The following is a 22,451-nucleotide window of genomic DNA, read 5'->3' as shown; positions in this document are numbered from 1 at the left end:
CAAATGGACAATCTTTCAGAGGATGCATGACTCAACCTTCACTTCTCCCGAGCTCATTGGGGAGTTGCAACAATGAGACAAGTTTATAACTGAAAAGGGGGTAAAATACAAACAAATTAAATGTTAATAGTAAAAATATTTTGTCTAATGTAACCACACCAAACGTAATGTATACTAATTTGAGAGTCTCCGGATTTACGGTTACTATGTTACGTCTAGACCAATCTGGGTGACTAAAATAAAGAGATGTGCTGTCTCCATTTCAGAGTCCAGTCTGAGCAATAAAACAATGTTAGAGTGTATTGCTTTATACTTTATGTTCAGCTGCTGTGCCAGGTTCAGATACTGTATGTGTAACTCTCTTTCTCTTCACTGAGTGTCATTGTCAGCCCTCCTCCATCATTTTCAATCATGCCAGAAGTGCTTTCCTAGTGACAGATAAAAACCCACTTACTTCACCCACTGCCATTACTTTGATGCTTTAAAGATTTTACACTTCTTTCGATTTTCTGTACATTTTAGTCGTTTAGCATACACTCGTATCCAGAGTGACTTAAGGTTAAGTGCCTTGCTCAAGAGCACATCAACAGACGTATCCCTTAGTTGGCACACACGCACATAAATAATAAAAACAGTGCAGCTTCCCCTTTCTATCCCTTTATCTGGACAGGATGTGTGTGTCAATGCAGTAACATCTTCATACAGGAAGTGTTTTTCTTTCCATTTACCAAAGTCCAGTGAGGAATGAGAGAGAGGAGAGACAACCCTTAATGATGTCTCTATGACACATGTGACGATAACCTTACTAACACACACACACACACACACACACGCCAATATTTACTAACAGCATGACAGCTCAGTCTGATCACTAATATTTTAATTTCCCCTCATCAACGGTGAAGATGACACTTTCTTGAGGCCAGTGTAATTAGGAATGGATTCTCAGAAATATGATTTGTTGCAAAATTCCATTGATTATATTTAATAACTGTACCTATCTAGCGTGTATGACTCATATCTACTGTGTGTGTGTGTGTGTGTGTGTGTGTGTGTGTGTCTTGAAAAATTACAAAATAAATAAATAAATAAGGTGTGTGTGTGTGTGTTAAAACACACACACATTCTAATGAAGTTCAGCAGCAGGGCTCTCACCTGACATGTCCACATTAATCAGCTCATCAGCTCACACAGAAGGAAAGCAAGACCCTCGAAGGTCACGTCACAGCTGGAACACACACACACCTTTTTTATTTATTTATTTTGTAATTTTTCAAGATGGTGCCGACAGACGGCTGCCTCGCTTCTAGTCCTTGGGAAACTTTGCAGTATTTTGTTTATTTAATGTCTTATCTCTTACATTAATATCCCAGAAAATCTTAAGTGTTATTACATACAGCTGGGAGGACCTATTGGAAACGTCAAAGCGACGTCAACTTACCAGCACTATGACCAGGAATACGACTTTCCCGAAGCGGATCCTTGTCCGAAACACCCAGGGCATTTGAACTGATTCAAGAGGCTGACCAAAAACAAAGCCGCCGGAGAAGAGGTGTAACGGTTCTCGTGGGCTGAAGGAAGAGTGGACCAAGGTGCAGTGTTTAAAGTGTTCATGATTTAATTCAAAAAAACAAATCGAACAAAAACAACAAACAGGAGAACGAAAGCGAAACAGTTCTGTCTGGTGCAGACACAAAACAGAAAACTACCCACAAAGCACAGGGGGGAAAGGCTACCTAAGTATGGTTCTCAATCAGAGACAACGATAGACAGCTGCCTCTGATTGAGAACCACACCCGGCCAAACACATAGAAATAGAAAACATAGAACAAAAACATAGAATGCCCACCCCAACTCATGACCTGACCAACCAAAATAGAGACATATAAAGGATCTCTAAAGTCAGGGCGTGACAAGAGGAAGAAGGCATGGTCTTCTGGTCAGACTTCGGAGGGGTCTGACCTTCGGAGGGGTCTGACCAATATAAACTCGCCATGTTGGAGTCAACAGAAATATGAAATTACATCATAAATATTCCCTTACCTTTGATTACCTTCCTCAGAGTGCAGTGCCAGGAATCCTAGTTCCACAATACATCGTTGTTTTGTTCGATAATGTCCATTACTTATATCCAATTAGCTCATTTTGCTAGCATGTGTAGTGCACGTGTCCAAACGCTCGCGCAGATGCAGGCAAACGTCGGACGAAAAACTTCAAAAAGTTATATTCCAGGTCGAATAAACTGGTGAAACTTAGTAGAGAATCAATCTTCAGGATGTTGTTATCATTTATATGCAATAAGGTTCCAACCGGAGAATTCTTTTCAGTCTCTATAAGTAATGGAACGCATGATGATATAATGAGGAAAGCGCGTGACCAAGAACTGTCAATCTGCCAGACCACTGACTCATTCCCCTCCCATCCGGTCCCACAACACAGCATAAGCTTCATTCCACGTTCTTCTGACTGTTGACATCTAGTGGAAGGCGTATGAAGTGCAAACAGATCCATATATTACAGGGAATTGAATAGGCGATGACTTTAACAATGACCACTCTCAGAATTTTCACTTCCTGTTTTGATTATTTCTCAGGTTTTTGCCTGCCATATGAGTTCTGTTATACTTACAGACATCAATCAAACAGTTTTAGAAACTTCAGAGTGTTTTCTATCCAATAGTAATAATAATATGCATATATTAGCATGTGGGACAGAGTAGGAGGCAGTTCACTATGGGCACAAAATTCATCCAAAAGTGAAAATGCTGCCCCCTATACCAAAGAAGTTAAACAAGCAAAATGTAAGAATAGAGACAAAGTGGAGTCGCAATTCAACGGCTCAGACACAAGACGTATGAGGCAGGGTCTACAGACAATCACGGACTACAAAAGGAAAACAAGCCACTTCACGGACACCGACGTCTTGTTTCCAGACAAACTAAATACCTTCTTTGCCCGCTTTGAGGATAATACAGTGCCAACGACGTGGCCCGCTACCAAGGACTGTGGGCTCTCCTTCTCCGTGGTCGGCATGAGTAAGACATTTAAACGTGTTAACCCTCGCAAGGCTGCCGGCCCAGACGGCATCCCTAGCCGCATTCTCAAGCATGTGCAGACCAGCTGGCTGGTGTGTTTACGGACATATTCATTCTCTCCCTATCCTAGTCTGCTGTCCCCACATGCTTCAAGATGGCCACCATTGTTCCTGTACCCAAGAATGCAAATGTAACTGAACTAAATGATTATTGCCCCATAGCACTAATCTGTCATCATGAAGTGCTTTAAGAGACTATCAAGGATCATATCACCTCCAGCTTACCTGCCACCCTAGACCTACTTCAATTTGCTTACTGCCCCAATAGGTCCACAGACGATACAATCGCCATCACACTGCACACTGCCCTAACCCATCTGGACAAAAGGAATACCTATGTAAGAATGCTATTCATTGACTATTGCTCAGCATTCAACACCATAGTACCCTCCAAGCTCATCATTAAGCTTGGGGACCAAGGTCTGAACCCCGCCCTGTGCAACTGGGTCCTGGACTTCCTGACGGCCACCCCCAGGTGGTGAAGGTAGGAAACAACATCTCCACTTCACTGATCCTCAACACTGGGGCCCCACAAGGGTGTGTTCTCAGCCCTCTCCTGTACTCCCTGTTCACCCATGACTGCGTGGCCATGCATGCCTCCAACTCAATCATCAAGTTTGCAGACGACACAACAGTAGTACGCTTGATTACCAACAATGACGAGACATTTTACAGGGAGGAGGTGAGGGCTCTTGGAGTGTGGTGTTAGGAAAACAACCTCTCACTCAACATCAACAAAACAAAGGAGATGATTGTGGACTTCAGGAAACAGCAGAGGGAGAACCCCCCTATCCACATCGACGGGACAGTAGTGGAGAAGGTGGAAAGTTTAAGTTCCTCGGCGTACACATCATTGACAAACTGAAATGGTCCATCCACACAGACAGTGTGGTGAAGAAGGCGCAACAGCGAAGACATATGGCTTGTCACCTAAAACACTCAAACTTTTATAGACGCACAATTGAGAGCATTGTGTCGGGCTGTATGACTGCCTGGTACTGCAACTGCACCGCCCACAACCGCAGGGCTCTCCAGAGGGTGGTGCGGTCTGCACAACGCATCACCGGGGGAAAAGTACCTGCCCTCCAGGACACCTACAGCACCTGACGTCACAGGAAGGCAAAAAAGATCGAGGACAACAACCACCCGAGCCACTGCCTGTTCACCCCACTATCATCCAGAAGGCGAGGTCAGTACAGGGGCATAAAAGCTGGGACCGAGAGACTGAAAAACAGCTTCTATATCAAGGCCATCAGACTGTTAAACAGCCACTTTAATAATGTTTACATATCTTGCATTACTCATCTCATATGTACATACTATATTCTATACTATCTATTGCATCTTGCCTATGCTGCTCTGTCATTGCTCATCCATATAATTATATTCATATATTCTTATTCCATTCCTTTATTTAGATTTGTGTGTATTAGGTAGTTGTTGTGGAATTGTTAGATTACTTGTTAGATATTACTGCTCTTTCAGAACTAGAAGCACAAGCATTTCGCTACACTCACAATAACATCTGCTAACCATGTGTATTTGACCAATACAATTTGATTTGACTTGACACACACATACACACATAAATACAAATACACAAATGTGTTTCATTTGTTCAGCATATACACTCAGATACACTCTTCATCGTTATCCTAAACCTACAGTGTGCTACAGTACTTCCGTCCTCCTATCAAGCTTCCCTCTTAATTAGTCTTGATTGGCAATTAAGTGTTTAATTAAACGTTTAGAGAGAAGGGAGTTCCTGCTGGAAACATATGGCAAATTAATCAGGTCCTAATTAACAGCCTGCCTTTGAAGATGTGAATAATACTGTGTGTGTGTGTGTGTGTGTGTGTGTGTGTGTGTGTGTGTGTGTGTGTGTGTGTGTGTGTGTGTGTGTGTGTGTGTGTGTGTGTGTGTGTGTGACTTTGGGTGCCTTCCTTCAAGATTTGGTCTGTTACAGTACGTAAACACATGACATTTACAGGAAAACATGTCAAGCTCAAAATTGTACAACTTCAATGACTGTAAATCTGCATTGACCAGCTTCAGAATCATCCCAGTTAGCTTTTTACTCTCAGTTGACACGAGCATATTGAAGCCATCAAGAATGGATCCTGAGATGAGAAAAACTAAGACGGTTCACAGATTTTTTATTGTATTTTCCTTGAACTTAGCAGAAAGCTATTTGAGAACAGGCTCTCTGTTTTTACACTTCGCACAAATTAGCCATTCAAATTAATCAATAAAAAGTACAAGCAGGGTGCAGACATTTCACAAACATTGACAGAGGCAATTACATAATCAGATATCAACAAAATATAAACTTGGCGTAATCAGTATGAAATGGGATACCAATGTGTACTAAACCATTAATAACACTGGAAGGCAGAAGGACATCTGAGAACAATGTACAAAATAATGCTAATACAAAAAATATAATGATTGTGTAAATTGTTGATGTTTTCTACATGACGGGGAGATTTCAAATCTCTCTGTTATTTCCTACAGTGACTACAGCTCATCTCTAATCCCTCTCTGATATGGTCTGGTCGGGCTGAGCTCAACTCTCTCTCAGAACAGAGTACGGGCTGCTTCACTGGATCTTCTCAGCAGCATGAATCTGGCCTGGACCCCAGGAGCCATGACCATACTGGAGTTATACACATAGATGTCATACTCAGGTACATCCTCTAAATCTGATCGTTTTTCCATAGAATAAGTCACTGCTCAATGCCAGGTATTATAGTTGAGCATGGATTTGTTATGGGAAGAGTAGAACCCAACCCAGGAGGTATCCAACTTTATCTTCCGGTCAGTGAATTACTTTTTCACACACAGGAGAGGCCTTTCACACACAGGCCTTTCTGTCCTTGACAAATTGCTGGAGTTAGACCTATAGCTGCTTAATGTAGATCAACAGGAATCTCTCCATTGGCATCATGAAACTCAGGACTCCTACATATTTTGTTGACAACAGTGGGAAGTCTAAAGAACCTTGTAAAGAAGTATGGTGCCTTCTTGTGGAGCCTGACCTGGAGACCAGTTTTGAGGTGTAGCGAGGTGTCCTAGCTCCCAGATTTTCTGTCTGCCGAGTCACTGTCTAGCTTGCTTTCACTGTCATTGTTCTCATAAAGAACCACCATCACGCGCTGGTCCAAAAGCCTCTTGGGGATCCCACTCCAGACATTCTTGCGTGGTTTTCACTTCAAGCTTAATTGATTTATAGTTGTCATCCTCCATGCCACTCTGGGCTTCAACTGCACCAAGCCTTCATGGTCTACATGACCCTCTGGAGCGTGTAAAGTACAATACAATTTCTATAAGAAGTGACAGACCATTAGAGCTCTCTCCCGCCAGTTGTGTTCAAGATCATTCAGTAAGTTTTTGTTGAACTCTACATTAATCTATGTGACATTTCAGATCGGGCAAAGGTTGAGAGACTTTGGATCTTAAGAGGGTTGAGGTGATGCAGTAGGTGTTCTCTGGGTTGTATGCTGTACCTATGTTCTGAATGTATGGATGTTGCTGTGTGATGAAGACATTATCCACTACTATGGACTGATCTAACCTTTCTGGACTAACTTGGACTATGATCCTGTCCCTGTTTCTCTCATCTCTCTCCGCACCTGTTCTTGAGTTATGGTATAGTTGAGAAACATAACTAGAATGTGCTCTAACATTAGGCCTACTAGGAAGTGCTCTGGCATTAGGTCTACTAGGAAGTGCTCTGGCATTAGGCCTACTAGGAAGTGCTCTAACATTAGGTCTACTCGGAAGTGCTCTAACATTAGGCCTACTAGGAAGTGCTCTAACATTAGGCCTACTAGGAAGTGCTCTAACATTAGGCCTACTAGGAAGTGCTCTGGCATTAGGCCTACTAGGAAGTGCTCTAACATTAGGCCTACTAGGAAGTGCTCTAACATTAGGCCTACTAGGAAGTGCTCTAACATTAACCTACTAGGAAGTGCTCTAACATTAGGCCTACTAGGAAGTGCTTTAACATTAGGACTACTATTTTTAGACCATATAGCCAGAACCTCCATCAGAAGCTAGCCATCAAAAGCTAACCAGCTAATTAGCTACTAGCTACTTAGTTATTGTTAGCCAGCTAGCTGCTACCGAGTGGCCCAGCACCGAAGCTAGCCTTGAGCCAGGCCCATCTCCAGGCCTACTCAGTGGACCCTATGATCACTCGGCTACACAGTTGATGCCTCCCGGACTCTTCACTAACACGACTAGAATCCACTACACCACCCGATTCTTGCCGTAAGCTCTGGACCTTTGCATCGGATCATCACTGCTAGCTAGCTGCTACCAAGTGGCTGTAGTGGCTAACGCCCTTGTCCCGAAGCTAGCACCAGTTGGCCTCGAGCCAGGCGCATCTCCCGGCTAGCAAACGAAATGACTCCAGCTACAATATCTCTTTTGCCAACTGGCCTGAACCCTTTGTCGACAAGGAGCCCCGCCATTCCATCATGACTGGTCTGCCGACATAACTCCATCCGTTGCGCCCTCAACCGGCCTTTGCCGGACGTCGGTGCAGACGCTTCTACTAGCCCCGGCCTGCTAACTGTTTTTGAACACCGTGTCTCCCGCTTGCTAGCGTAGTTACGACTACCTAGCGGCTTCCCTGTTTCATCTATTGCTGTTCACTGGACCCTATGATCACTTGGCTACATAGCTGATGCCTTCTGGACTGTTCATTAATCACGGTACTCCATTTTGTTTATTTTGTTAATCTGTCGGCCCCAACCTCGAACTCAGGCCCTGTGTGTAGTTAACTGACCCTCTCTGCCCATTCATCTCCATTTTACCTGTTGTTGTTGTCTTACCCGTTGTTGTCTTAGCTAGCTCTCCCAATCAACACCTGTGATTGCTTTATACCTCGCTTTATGTCTCTCTCTAATGTCAATATGCCTTGTATACTGTTGTTCAGGATACTTATCATTGTTTTAGTTTACTGTGGAGCCCCTAGTCCCACTCAACATGCCTCAGATACCTCTTTTGTACCACCTCCCACACATGCGGTGACCTCACCCAGCATAACTAGTGCATCCAGAGATGCAACCTATCTTATCATCACTCAATGCCAAAGTTTACCTCCACTGTACCCGCACCCTACCATACCCTTGTCTGTACATTATGCCCTGAATCTATCCTACCATGCCGAGAAATCTGCTCCTTCAATTCTCTGTCCCCAATGCACTAGACGACCAGTTTTGATAGCTTTTAGCCGTACCCTCAACCTACTCCTCCTCTGTTCCTCGGGTGATGTAGAGGTTAACACAGGCCCTGTGTGTACCTAGGCGCTCTCATTTGTTGACTTCTGTAACCGTAAAAGCCTTGGTTTCATGCATGTTAACATCAGAAGCCTCCTCCCTAGGTTTGTTTTACTCACTGCTTTAGCACACTGTGCCAACCCTGATGTCCTTGCTGTGTCTGAATCCTGGCTTAGGAAGGCCACCAAAAATTCTGAGATTTCCATCTCCAACTACAACATTTTCCGTCAAGATAGAACTGCCAAAGGGGGAGGAGTTGCAATCTACTGCAGAGATAGCCTGCAAAGTCTGTCATACTTTCCAGGTCTATGCCCAAACAGTTCGAAGCTTCTAATTTTAGAAATGAGTCTCTCCAGAAATAAGTCTCTCACTGTTGCCACCTGTTATAGACTCACCTCAGCTCCCAGCTGTGCCCTGGACACAATATGTGAATTGATTGCCCCCCCATCTATCTTCAGAGTTCGTTCTGCTAGGTGACCTAAACTGGGAAATGCTTAACACCCTGTCAGTTCTACAATCTAAGCTAGATGCCCTCAATTTCACACAAAATATCAAGGAAACCACAAGGTACAACCCTAAATCCGTTTACATGGGCACCCTCATAGATATTATCCTGACCAACTTGCCCTCCAAATACACCCCTGCTATTTTCAATCAGGATCTCAGCGATCACGGCCTCATTGCCTGCATCCGCTATGGGTCCGCGGTCAAACGAGCACCCCTCATCACTGTCAAACGCTCCCTAAAACACTTCTGCAAGCAGGTCCTTATAATCGACCTGGCCCGGGTATCCTGGAAGGATATTGATCTCATCCCGTCAGTAGAGGATGCCTGGTTATTTTTTTTAAATGCTTTCCTCACCATCTTAAATAAGCATGCCCCATTCAAGCAATGTAGAACCAGGAACAGATATAGCCCTTGGTTCTCTCCAGACCTGACTGCCCTTAACCAACACAAAAACATCCTATGGCGTTCTGCATTAGCATCAAACAGCCCCCATGATATGCAACTTTTCAGGGAAGCTAGAAACCAATATACACAGGCAGTTAGAAAAGCCAAGGCTAGTTTTTTCAAGCAGAAATTTGCTTCCTGCAACACAAACTCAAAAAAGTTCTGGGACACTGTAAAGTCCATGGAGAATAAGAACATCTCCTCCCACCTGCCCACTGCACTGAAGATAGGAAACACTGTCACCACTGATAAATCCACTATAATTGAGAATTTCAAAAAGCATTTTTCTACGGCTGGCCATGCTTTCCATCTGGGTTCCCCTACCCCGGTCAAATGCACAAATGCACGCCTGGTTCACCAACTACTTCTCTGATAGAGTTCAGTGTGTCAAATCGGAGGGTCTGTTGTCCGGGCCTCTGGCAGTCTCTATGGGAGTGCCACAGGGTTAAATTCTTGGACCGACTGTCTTCTCTGTATACATCAATGATGTCGCTCTTTCTGCTGGTGAGTCTCTGATCCACCTCTACGCAAACGACACCATTCTGTATACTTCTGGCCTTTCTTTGGACACTGTGTTAACAACCCTCCAGGAGAGCTTCAATGCCATACAACTCTTCTTCCGTGGCCTCCAATTGCTTTTAAATACCAGTAAAACTAAATGCATTCTCTTCAACCGATTGCTGCCCGCACCTGCCCACCAGTCCAACATCACTACTCTGGACGGCTCTGTCTTCGAATATGTGGACAACTACAAATACCTATGTGTCTGGTTAGACTGTAAACTCTCCTTCCAGACTCACATCAAACATCTCCAATCCAAAGTTAAATCTAGAATTGGCTTCCAATTCCGCAACAAAGCATCCTTCACTCATGCTGATAAACATACCCTTGTAAAACTGACCATCCTACCAATCCTCGACTTCGATGATGTAATTTACAAAATAGCCTCCAATACCCTACTCAATAAATTGGATGCAGTCTATCACAGTGCCATCCGTTTTGTTACCAACGCCCCATATACTACCCACCACTGCGACCTGTACGCTCTCGTTGGCTGGCCCTCGCTTCAAACTCGTCGCCAAACCCACTGGCTCCAGGTCATCTACAAGACCCTGCTAGGTAAAGTTCCCCCTTATCTCAGCTCGCTAGTCACCATAGCAGCACCCACCTGTAGCACGCGCTCCAGCAGGTATATCTCTCTGGTCACCCCCAAAACCAATTCTTCCTTTGGCCGCCTCTCCTTCCAGTTCTCTGCTGCCAATGACTGGAACGAACTACAAAAATCTCTGAAACTGGAAACACTTATCTCCCTCACTAGCTTTAAGCACCAGCTGTCAGAGCAGCTCACAGATTACTCCACCTGTACATAGCTCATCTATAATTATCCCAAACAACTACCTCTTTTCCCTACTGTATTTATTTATTTTGCTCCTTTGCACCCCATTATTTCTGTCTCTACTTTGCACATTCTTCCACAGCAAATCAACCACTCCAGTGTTTTACTTGCTATATTGTATTTACTTTGCCACCATGGCCTTTTTTTTGCCTTCACCTCTCTTATCTCACCTCACTTGCTCACATTGTATATAGACTTATTTTTCTACTGTATTATTGATTGTATGTTTAACTCTGTGTTGTTGTATGTGTGGAACTGCTTTGCTTTAGCTTGGCCAGGTCGCAATTGTAAATGAGAACTTGTTCTCAACTCGCCTACCTGGTTAAATAAAGGTGAAATAAAACATGTCCCTGGTGCTATGCAGAATATCAGAAAGGGAAGAGGACAGAATGGAACATTGTCTTCATATGTGAATGTGTCTTTACCTATTCTTAAACCATGTGAAAGGATGGCGTGATTAATGGGGAACCAATTACTTGTCTCCACAATGTCTGTGTGCCAGTCGCTCCCTCCTTATCCCATTGGGGGGAAGTGTATGGCAGTGTCTGGAAACATTGTATGTCCTCTCTGATGTTGCACTTATCCTGGGATAGTGTATGACCTAAAGGCTCACTCCCCTCAGTGAGCTTGTCCAGGAGTGGGGTCAAGAGGGGGTTTACTTGAGATGGGAGTATCTAGAGTTGATAATTGATATATGCCATTGGATGAGTTGGTGTTTTCGTACTATGAAGTACAAGGAACAAGATTAGAACCTCATCTGAGACCAAACTGAACAATAATTTATAGTGAATGCTATCTGGCTAAGGGATACTCCTTTCTCAAGTAAAAGTCCCTTTGTGAAGAGTTCCTAAGATCTGTGGTTCGTCATGTAAGTTGAGAGGGGTGTATCTTGGCTATAAAATATGCACAATGTTCTGTAGCAAATCTCAAAATTCATTATAGATAGTGAATTGTTGAAAGTCAAAAGGCTGAAGCTTAAAACTCCTTAAAGATGAAGTTTAAGTATAACTCTGACTGGTGTGTAGTTTGTAACTCTCCTCATTTGGTAATAAAGGAAAATGCCACCACACGTCGTTCAGCCACGACTCAGTGAAACATAAGATATTACAGTTCTTAATGTCCCATTGGTAGGACAATCCTAATCGTAGGTCATCAATTTTATTTTCCAATGCGTCCTCTTTTCCTGTCTTTTCTTCACGCAAATGATGGGGATCTGGGCCTGTTCCCAGGAGAGCAGTATATCTTTCTCGTCTAGGAGTATGTGATTATTTATTTTTTAAATATTTTGTTTGGATCCTCATAACAGCTACTCTTCCTGGGATCCACACAAAACATGAAATAAGACAGAACATTCATTGACAAGGACAGCTGAAGGACAGAACTACATTTCAAACTTCACACATTGCCTACATATCAGTACATACACACAATATCTAGATCAAATAGGGGAGAGGAGTTATACCGTGAGGTGTTGCTTCATCTGTTTTTTTTAAACCAAGTTTGCTGTTCACTTTAGCAATCTTTGATTAACTCAGTTTTGCTGACCCTTAAATTGTATCTGCACATTGGCCTTTTCCCATTTGGGCAAAAGTCCATCCTCTACATTCTCTCTCCTCTGTCCTCCGTGACCGATAAGTGGTTGAGGAGAAGTAAATTCATTAATAGTCTAATGTAAAAATGTCCTCCTCCCATCAATAGCCACCTTTAATCGAGGGTGGTCATGTGTATCTGAGTCCTTTAAATCAGCCACACCCACTTTGAATCAGCTTTTGTTTTGTTGAAGGAAAGTGTGCACACGTTTAAAAACGATATACTAAACTCTGCAATAAAAGAAACGTCCTCTCCACTGTCAACTTAACATGTGTAAATATTTGGTTGAACATAACAAGATTCAACAACTGAGACAAACTGAACAAGTTCCACAGACATGTGACTAACAGGAATAGAATGTGTCCCTGAACAAAGCAGAAACAAAGCCATGAGGTCGAAGGAATTGTCTGTAGAGCTCCGAGACAGGACTGTGTCAAGGCACAGATCTGGGGAAGGGTACCATTTCTTAAATGGTAGAAGTTTGGAACCACCAAGACTCTTCCTAGAGCTGGCCGCCCAGCCAAACTGAGCAATCGGGGGAGAAGGACCTTGGTCAGGGAGGTGACCAAGAACCAAATGGTCTCTATGGCAGAGCTCCAGAGTTCCTCTATGGAGATTGAGAACCTTCCAGAAGAACAACCATCTCTGCAGCCCTCCATCAATCAGGTCTGTATGGTGGTGGCCAGACGGAAGCCACTCCTCAGTAAAAGGCACATGACAGCCTGCTTGGAGTTAGCCAATAGGCACCTCAAGGACTCTTAGAGCATGACAAACAAGATCCTCTTGACTGATTAAACCAATATTTAACTATTTGGCCTGAATGCCAAGCATCACGTCTGGAGGAAACCTGGCACCAACCCTACGGTGAAGCATGGTGGCAGCATCACGATGTTGGGATGTTTTTCAGCGACTGGGAGACTAGTCAGGATCTAGGAAAAGATGATCGGAGCAAAGTACAGAGGGATCCTCGACAAAAACCTGCTCCAGTTCACCTTCCAACAGGACAACAACCCTAAGCACACAGCCAAGACAATGCAGGAATGGCTTCGGGACAAGTCTCAATGTCCTTGAGTGGCCCAGCCAGAGTCTGGAATTGAACCCGATCAAAAATCTCTAGATAGCTGTACAGCGACATCCCAATACAAGCTAACAGAGATTGAGAGGATATGCAGAGAAAAAGAAGAAGTCCCCAAATACAGGTATGCCACGCTTGTAGCGTCATACCCAAGAAGAGTCAAGGCTGTAATCGCTCCCAAATGTGCTTCAACAAAGTACTGCGTAAAGGGTCTTAATACTTATGTAAATGTGATTTTTCAGTTTTTTATTTTTAATACATTTGAAAATAATTCAACTGTTTTCTCTTTGTCATTATGAGGTATTGTGTGTAGATTGAGGGAATTAAAAAAATAAATGTAGAATAAGGCTGTAACGTAACAGAATGTGGAAATAGTCAAGGGGTCTGAATACTTTCCGAATGCACTGTATATTTATTTGTGATGCTGTCCTTGTAGAAAAGGCCAGACCTTCGTATTTAGTATTTCTCTATGCACCCTTAGTTTGTCTCTTTCGTTAGAATGTCCGACAGCGCATCAGTTAATAACCCCTAACTTTCTATCCAATCAGAGACATTCTCTTTAGCCTGCTAGTTGTAACTCCCACTTCCAGCCAGTGAATTTCAGTGAAGACCGAGAACGGATAGTGCGTGATCATCCACAGAAGCAATAAGAAAAGTTGCAGTATGTTTAACTGTATTTGTGTGTGCATTTAAAAAAACACACCCTTCAGGTGTCCATTAAAGAACCCTAAAGAGTACCTGTGTGGTTCATTGTGGTGAGGTGACAAGACAATAAAGACGACATCCAAACTGGTCTAGCCGGCAGCGTTGTAGTGATTCAAAATCCAACCAATATATACCTAGCTTAGCTATCACAACACAGGTGTAACCCTGCCGCCCTATTTTACAATCCGTCATATGATTCTGTGGTCACATGCTGCACATGCACAATGTTATGTGTTATGAGAGATAATATACTTAAGTAATCCACAATGACCTGGTGACGTAAAAGTCTGACATTATCTTCCTTATTCCTACAGATACCTTGCCACTGGAGATTACTTCAAAACCATTGCCTACAGTTACCGTGCAGGTTGGGTGCATCATCAAGTGTCTCCTGAGGGAATTCATGCTTGTACCAACCAAGGACTGGAGGGCCATAGCTACTGGCTTTGAAGAACGGTGGAACTTTCCTCATTTTCTGGGATCAGTGGATGGCAAGCACGTGGTCCTGCAAGCCCCCCTAAACTCCAGCTCCCTGTTCTACAACTACAAGGGGACATTCTCCATTGTCCTCTTGGCGGTTGTGGATGCCAATTACCTCTTCCGGTTAGTGGATGTCGGCAGCTATGGGAGGAAGAGCGATGGAGATACTCTGGGAATCTGCCTTTGGTCCTCAGGGATGTCAACCTGGACCTCCCCGAAGACAGCCTGATTCTGGAGCAGAGCACCGGGCACTAGTGGTGCCAGGGTCAGCTGTTTGTTCCCCTGCACCTGCCCACAATTGCTAATATCCTGTCCACAACCATCTGACAATACGTGAAAAGCTGAGGCCTGCACACAACCCTAACCTGCAAATATAGAACAGGCGCTATAGGCTACAGTCTGCCACAACAATTTTTGACAGGGGGTACAGGATTTGTTGTTGGCTGATTTTAGATATGTTTCTGCTTATAATTTCCAACATTTTGATAGGCTATTTGTTAGTCATATGTTAGAAGACTAAATAAACCCTTTCTCAACAGAATAATGTAAGATAGATCGATAGAATGAATGCTTCAATTTAGTTGACATCAGTAAAGCTGTCTGTCATATTTTGCAGAGCAAAGACCTTTATATGAATTACAAATCAGCCTTTAACTAGTTAAATCATGTGTTCTAGTCTACTGCAGAGTTACAATGTGTAAACATTGAGGTCCCAGGAGCAGGATTGGTAAACACTGTTGAAGTGTAGAATTGTAATACATGTACATACAAGCAGACACAGCATCATTCAAAGACTGGAGTTTGATACTCCTGGTATTGGATATGACTGAAAAACAGTCTCACAGACATTTCTACCTGAACCGTACCTTTATTTAACAAGGTATAGTACATGATCAGTGAATATATTCAATGTACAGGCTACAATGTCGGAAACTCATGCTTGGTAATAACTACATGTATTTACAGTACAACTTGCATCCTTGGCACAAAGTTATTACATTTTACTCAATCAATAGGCTTCATTGATGCTTTTTAGAGTGTCTTGAAGTCAATACAACCAGCTATGATAGCTGAGGTTCATAGCTAGTTAGCTAATATTGACATTGTACTATTGACATGTAACAATCATGTGCATATTTATTGGGGATTAATGATTAACTGGTGGAAGCAATTAACACTGTTCTGAACTAATATTTATATCAAACATTTAGGTTCCATACACAGATCGGCTACATAGCTAGCTACACATCCATAGCCATACAATGATATCCTCCACTACACAAAAAGCAAAAAAGGAGTTAGCTAACTACATAACTTCAACTGCATCGAAAATATCAGCAAAGCAAACTTACACAATTGTCCATTCAATTTTGCAGTAACTGCTTTAGCTAGCTAGATTCTTTACATCCACTGTTTCACAAGACGACAGTCTGGTTTGATGGTTTTCTCAAGAGTCCCTAAAACATTAAACACAAATTACAATTTCATACTCATGTCAATACGCACATAAAGGTAGCGAGCTAGCAGGCTAATTTTAGCTAGTCAGCTAGCTTGCTAAATATCAATTTTCGAAAATTTACTTTATAACAAAAAAATATGCATAATCGTTTCTCTACATTAACTAACATACTCAACTGTATATTTTTATGATGATTCGTTATGATGTTATAAATACTTACATTTGGTTCAATCCTAGTATTTTTGTCAGCCATCTTTTCTGGAGAAACTCTTCAGCGTTGGGTCTCAGAGCGTAATATTCATAATAGTGTAGCGACCCGCACAGACAGCTGTGTGTTATGTGTTAGGCTAGTAGGTGGTTGTGTTGTACTGACCAGTACCCAGTGTTCGCGGGGTCCGACATGCCAATCAACCTGCTATCTGCCTATCACGGGAATGCCTGGAATGTTCTGATGCCGGGCATCCTGGCGGTTGGCGGAGTGGCGTGGAGGGGGGTTGGGCAGGGGGGTGGAGCATTGGAAGTTAAGACCAGGTTTAGCCTTTGTTCTCCCTCTTTACGTCTGGGCTTCACAAGAGAAGGTCACGATTGGCTTGTGGGTTATCTGTCATTTATTTGGCGTGTGCTACGGCCCAAACAGTAGCCTGTGTAAAGTTGGTTTAATAAACCGTCAACTCGCAAACTCAAGCCTCTGTCTGGACAATTGTTCATTTATGATCTTGTCAGGTCATTACAATAGCAATCACTATGATATGATTGGTCATTGGCCAGCGTTTGCCGCTTGTGATTTGCATAAATATGGGAAATTCTGTTCTTTTTCACCGCTGCCAACGCCGTGTCAACGGACTCGTCCACTAGTGTACAACGGGCCCTCATACAAGCGCATTTTCATCCACGTTCCCTTTCCTCGCAGTCTATCCTGTTTTAACTTGTACCCTTTTCAAAAGGACGGAAGAAATTGCGCAGGAGTTGAGCAAATCCAATTGTACTGGTTATGTTATCTGTAGGCTACAAGATAGTGATGGGTCGTTTCGCGAACAAATGGCTCTTTTTGAACGGATATTTTCGGGGAAGGTCGGAACCGAATCACTTGTGAAAGAGCCGTTCATTTGGCTCATTGATTTTGATACTGTTACTACTACTTGTTGAGCTCCAGACAGCTATCCGCAGATAAAAACATTCTCTGAAGATGGTCATTCTTCACTGCAGGAACAATGGGTAGTGAGGAGAGAGCCTCATTCTGGTCCACACATCTTTGCAGTGCCATCTAATACATTTTAACGGACCAAATTATGTGAACACACGTGTCAGGATCTGATATCATGGCAGGCAACTTGTTAGGCTTTACATGAGAGATTTGCAATTGTTTCATAGTCGTAGGTACATTTTTTTTAAGCGCGACTGAACGAAGAGTAATAAATAAATAAATGGCACTTTTAGCTGAATGTAGCCAAATGATCCGGCTCACCGAAAAGATTCGGGATGCACATCCCTACCACCAGAAGCATGGCTTTAATTTCTATAGAAACTCTCAGACCCCGCCCATTATATTTTCTGCGTTCTGAAAGTGAAAGGTACTCTAGCGATAAGTTCCTTACTTTTTTGATGTGAGGACTTATTACATCACATTACAATACAGTATTAATCATGTTTACAAGTTTCCAAATGTTATTTTTGAAAAAAACTTTTTGTATAAAAAACGTTCTGTCTTTTTTTAGATTGTTTTGTTTGACTTGTTTTAGAAAATCTCATTCTCTGAGCAATTGTATTAGTATACATTATTATACTTTCTGATTTTGCTTACAATATAGCTTAGTATTCATATTTATTTTATGCAGTCTTTTTGCTCATCTTTATCAAGGGTGCCAATAATCTTTTACCTGGTAGGTCAGATTAAAGTGACATTTCACTCCAAAATGAAAATTTGTTGATTTATTTCAGATATTTATAAAGCTAACATTTATCAGATCTTTAACTGTTGTTTTGGTACTTAAAACTTTTAAAGGGCCAGTGCAGACAAATTACGTTTTTCCTGTTTGGGGGTTTTATAAAATCCACACCACAAAAAAACAATATACAATACATAGGTACAAAAATGAAAAAGGTTTGTTAAAACAGGAAACAAAACCCATTAATCATAAATGTAATAATTGACAGTTCAGCAATCTGCAACTTAAATGCACCAAATACCTGTTCATGCCTGTCACTGCCAGAAATAGTTTTCAGGCATATTGTTTTGCCGTCTATGCGAGCCAGCTTCTCCTGGTGGATATGACAGATGGCAACATGGTTCAATCTGCTTTGTGTCTTTGTTGAGCGCAGCCACGTCTTCAACCTCCATGACAACCAAATGAAATCAGAATGAAGGCAACAACATTTGTTTTGACTACAGGCAGCAAAGATGAGTTGAACCGATAGTTCCAATCTCTGTGTGATGTAAATGTGCAACATGCTTTACTACCACACTGCCTTATAATGTCTGGTCTTAACAATGATTGGGTTAGCTTTATAACATGAATTAGATTCTGCTTTTATTAGCAAAATGATGTATTAACTGTCTGGCAATAGGTATGGCTAGCTAGCTGACCACATAGTACCAGTCTATTATGAATTGTACAGTCCCAAAATATTTTTCTTGTCAGCACTCAAGTTTTCAAGATGTGTAACTTTCAAAATACAGAAATCATCTCCTATGATCCATTTTGCATCATATGATGCTGCGGTTTGATAAAATAAAGGAAACACTTGAGTAAATGAAGGACACAAAGTATATTGAAAGTAGGTGCCTCCACACAGGTGTGGTTCTTGAGTTAATTACGCAAGTAACATCCCATCATGTTTTGGGTCATCACCATTGTGGTTACATGGCTAGAAGAAGATAGATGTCAGTGACTTTGAAAGAGGGGTCTCAAAGGAGCAAAGGGGGTTTAAAGTGTGTCACCAGATCTCAATCCAATTGAATACTAATGGGAAATTCTGGAGCGGCGCCTGAGACGGCGTTTTCCATCACAATCAACAAAACACAAAATTATGGAATTTCTCGTGGAAGAATGGTGCCAAGGTGCATTGAAGCTATTCTGGCTGTCTGTGGTGGCCCAGTGCCCTATTAAGAAACGTTATGTTGGTGTTTCCTTTATTTTGGCAGCTACCTGTACATAAATAATTAGCCTACATATCAAAGTGTAGTCTAGGTGATATAATGTAGAATAATTAACATGAACGTTTAAAGGCTTGATTCTTTTGACATCCTTGAGGCATGTTTGTTAAATCAAATGTTCATAACAGAAAGAAAGGCCAGTGCCTGGTGCACACATCACCCACCTTGCAATCCGAGCGGAGGCCGTTTGAAACTTTTTTACCATGAACATAATTATTTAAAACATGGATGTTTATGTCATTTTATGAGGCATAGCTTACTTTGTTTCAAAGTAGCCTAACCAAAATCCGGCCATAGAAATGTTGAGGGAATTATTTTATAAGGACTTCCTTATGCCATTGAAACCAGCATTTCTCTCATGTTCAATTGGATTTCTCATGTTCAACTTTCTTTCATTATCCAGCAGCCAAAGACACAATCCGGCGGGCTCCCTTAATTTGGAGCCCTGTAGCTACCTCTCCTCAGCAAACACCACAAAGAGAGGAAGATAGCGAGAGCATAACATACTTAGTGCATGCTGATGAAGTAAGTGTACCCCCGTTACCCCCACAAGTTTTGCGCCTGCCACTCTCAGACAGTCCTAGCAAAATTCTTGCTTGAGAATATGTTATTTGCTAAAAAGCTACTTTTGGCCACTTTAATGGAAATCTGCTATAGTAAGGAACCTCATTGTTACCCAGAAATGATTTGATATTGATATAAAATGTCTGCATTGGAACTTTAATGTATTACCTACCACTAGAAATAAGTTACAGATATCATTCCAAACGTTGACACAAACTTTGTTTTGTCTTAGGTCGACCATGGTTGGAAGGGGCATCCTGGGTTGTTTCATTGTGTTTCTGTCTCTGGCCTCAGTATCCTCTATAAAAGGAACCCTTAGTTCAATAAAGGACCTCAAGGGAATAGAGTTTGGTCACACCTCTCCTCGGCACGGCCTCATGCTGCTCCACTGGCTAGCCAACAACATTTACAATGACAACAATGGCAACATGAGACTCAATTTCAACCCAACCAGGGGAGACTATGGCATTCATTTCTATAGAAACGCAGATAATCCCCATCCATTACCTATTCTGCCCCATCAACGTGGAAGTTACTACTCACTAGGGAACCTTGTTCACAATAACAACAACGATGCTTTGGCACTTCCTGATTATGTAACTCAAAGATTCTACAACTCAAGGGGACCTGAGAGCAACAGGGACAGGGTCATACTCAGAGTTAGGGAGGAAGAGTCCAATCAGTTCATAGTAGACGAGGTCTATGTTTATTTATTTATTTATTTATTTCACCTTTATTTAACCAGGTAGGCAAATTGAGAACACGTTCTCATTTACAATTGCGACCTGGCCAAGATAAAGCAAAGCAGTTCGACACATACAACAACACATAGTTACACATGGAGTAAAACAAACATACAGTCAATAATACAGTGAAAAATAAGTCTATATACAATATGAGCAAGTGAGGTGAGATAAGGGAGGTGAAGGCAAACAAAATATATATATAAATAAATAAAAATATAAAAGGCCATGGTGGCGAAGTAAATACAATATAGCAAGTAAAAAAAAGTTTAAAAAAGTAGAGAGGTCACACAGCACTATCCACCAAATGAAAACACAGGAACTGGCTATGATCCAGTCAATACACACCTTGTCAGTTTCAACCTCCTAACACAAATCCAACGTCTCACAACCATTGGCCGAAATGACATTCCACGTATATATAATGTAGAGATCAACCACAACAGTCTGCAGAGTCTGGAAAACATCTGGGGGGACACACCTGGTCTGGCACTTCTTCTGGCTATTGTATTGTCCTTTACATTTAGGGCGCAATCATGTCGTGTAACATCACAAAGTACCTTGAAGCATGAAGATAATGCATTGATTAAGCTTGAGGTGAAAACCACAGATAGAGGAAAAGCCAGGATCATCTGGAGTGGGATCCCCAAGAGGCTATTAGACCAGGGTGTAATGGTGGTTCTTCATAGGAACAATAACAGTAAGAGCAAGCTGGACAGATCATCAGTCGGGGGCCAAGCCTCTGGAAGCTATAACACCTCAGTACCCCTTAACCCTGGTCTCCAGGTCAGGCTCTGTAAGGAGGTAAACAATTGGTGGACTTACTTGAGGTTTGGGTCCACTATCAGAGAGGAGATCTGGAGAGGTTCTGAGTTTCACAATGCCAACAGAGAGATTCCTGTTGATATTATCGGCTATGATGCCAGTCTGCAGCTCTTTGTAAAGGATGGAAAGGCCTGCGCTCGTCTGTACGTAAAGAAATCCTTCACTGCCTGGAAGGAAATGTTTAATAACTCCTGGGTTGGGTTCTACTCTTCTGAAGGCACCCTGGATCATAAGACCTGGCAATGGGCTGTAAAGTTCTCTGAGGAAAGCCGCTCAGATTTGGAAGAAATACCTGAGTATGATGTCTATGTGTACAAGTCTAGTATGACCATGTCTCCTGGGGTCCAGGCCAGATTCATACTGGAGAAATCTGGGGGTGAAAAGGCACGCACTCCACCCTGGGAGAGACTTGTCCAGGGGTGAGCTCACCTGATGACATGATATATGATGTTGATATTCTCATTTTTAACTGCTTGTGTAATTGCTTTTGTTCAACATTTATGTACCCTGCTTTTCATTTAGATGTATTTTAATTGTTCATCTGTGGGAAGTGTAAAAGAGAATATGTTCCCAAAAAGCTACCTGGTATCCCTTCTGTTCCTCTTTCTTTGCTATTTTGAGGGGATGACTACGGGTTGTTGGTGTGGGAGGGAGTCTTGACCTGTCCTCATGACAAATCATTCAGAACATTAAATGATCTTTTTCTCTTTTTTTCTTTTTGATTTATCATGGCCGGGAGATCTTTGTAGGGAAAGAGTGGATACCTAGTCAGTTGTACAACTGAATGTATTCAACTAAATGTATATTCCTCATTTTAGCCAATCGCTCTGAATCCACGTCATCGGCGCCCGGGAAGCAGTTGTTGGGGGTTAATTGCCATGCTCAAGGGCAGAACGGCAGATTTTTCCACCTTGGCGGCCTGTGGATTTGAACCAGTAACCTTACTGGGTTGCTGGCCAAATGCTCTTATCCACCATGCTACCTGCTTTTGTTGTTTCTGTTTGTTGGTGTTAATTTTTGTGTTTTGTGAAAATTCTATAAAAATGGAATCACAAAAAAACTATGAGAAATTCAGCGAAAATATACAATAAAAACATAAGAAAAACGAACAAAATGGTGACGTTTTAATCA

General features: G+C 42.2%; 1 protein-coding gene across 1 annotated transcript; it reads left to right on the top strand.

Annotated features, from left to right (window-relative positions):
• The first annotated feature begins 20,087 nt into the window (after positions 1-20,087).
• LOC129814545 (uncharacterized) lies at positions 20,088-21,743 on the top strand. The gene is made up of 2 exons (XM_055867720.1): positions 20,088-20,456; positions 20,781-21,743. Exons 1-2 carry the CDS (start codon positions 20,130-20,132, stop codon positions 21,741-21,743), a joined length of 1,290 nt encoding a protein of 429 aa, XP_055723695.1. The 5' UTR covers positions 20,088-20,129.
• Positions 21,744-22,451: the final 708 nt, after the last annotated feature.

This window comes from Salvelinus fontinalis, chromosome 17, assembly GCF_029448725.1.
Source record: "Salvelinus fontinalis isolate EN_2023a chromosome 17, ASM2944872v1, whole genome shotgun sequence".
NCBI lineage: Eukaryota > Metazoa > Chordata > Actinopteri > Salmoniformes > Salmonidae > Salvelinus > Salvelinus fontinalis.
The sequence above is the reverse complement of the archived record's forward strand: the minus strand, read 5'-3'. Positions and strand labels throughout refer to the sequence as shown.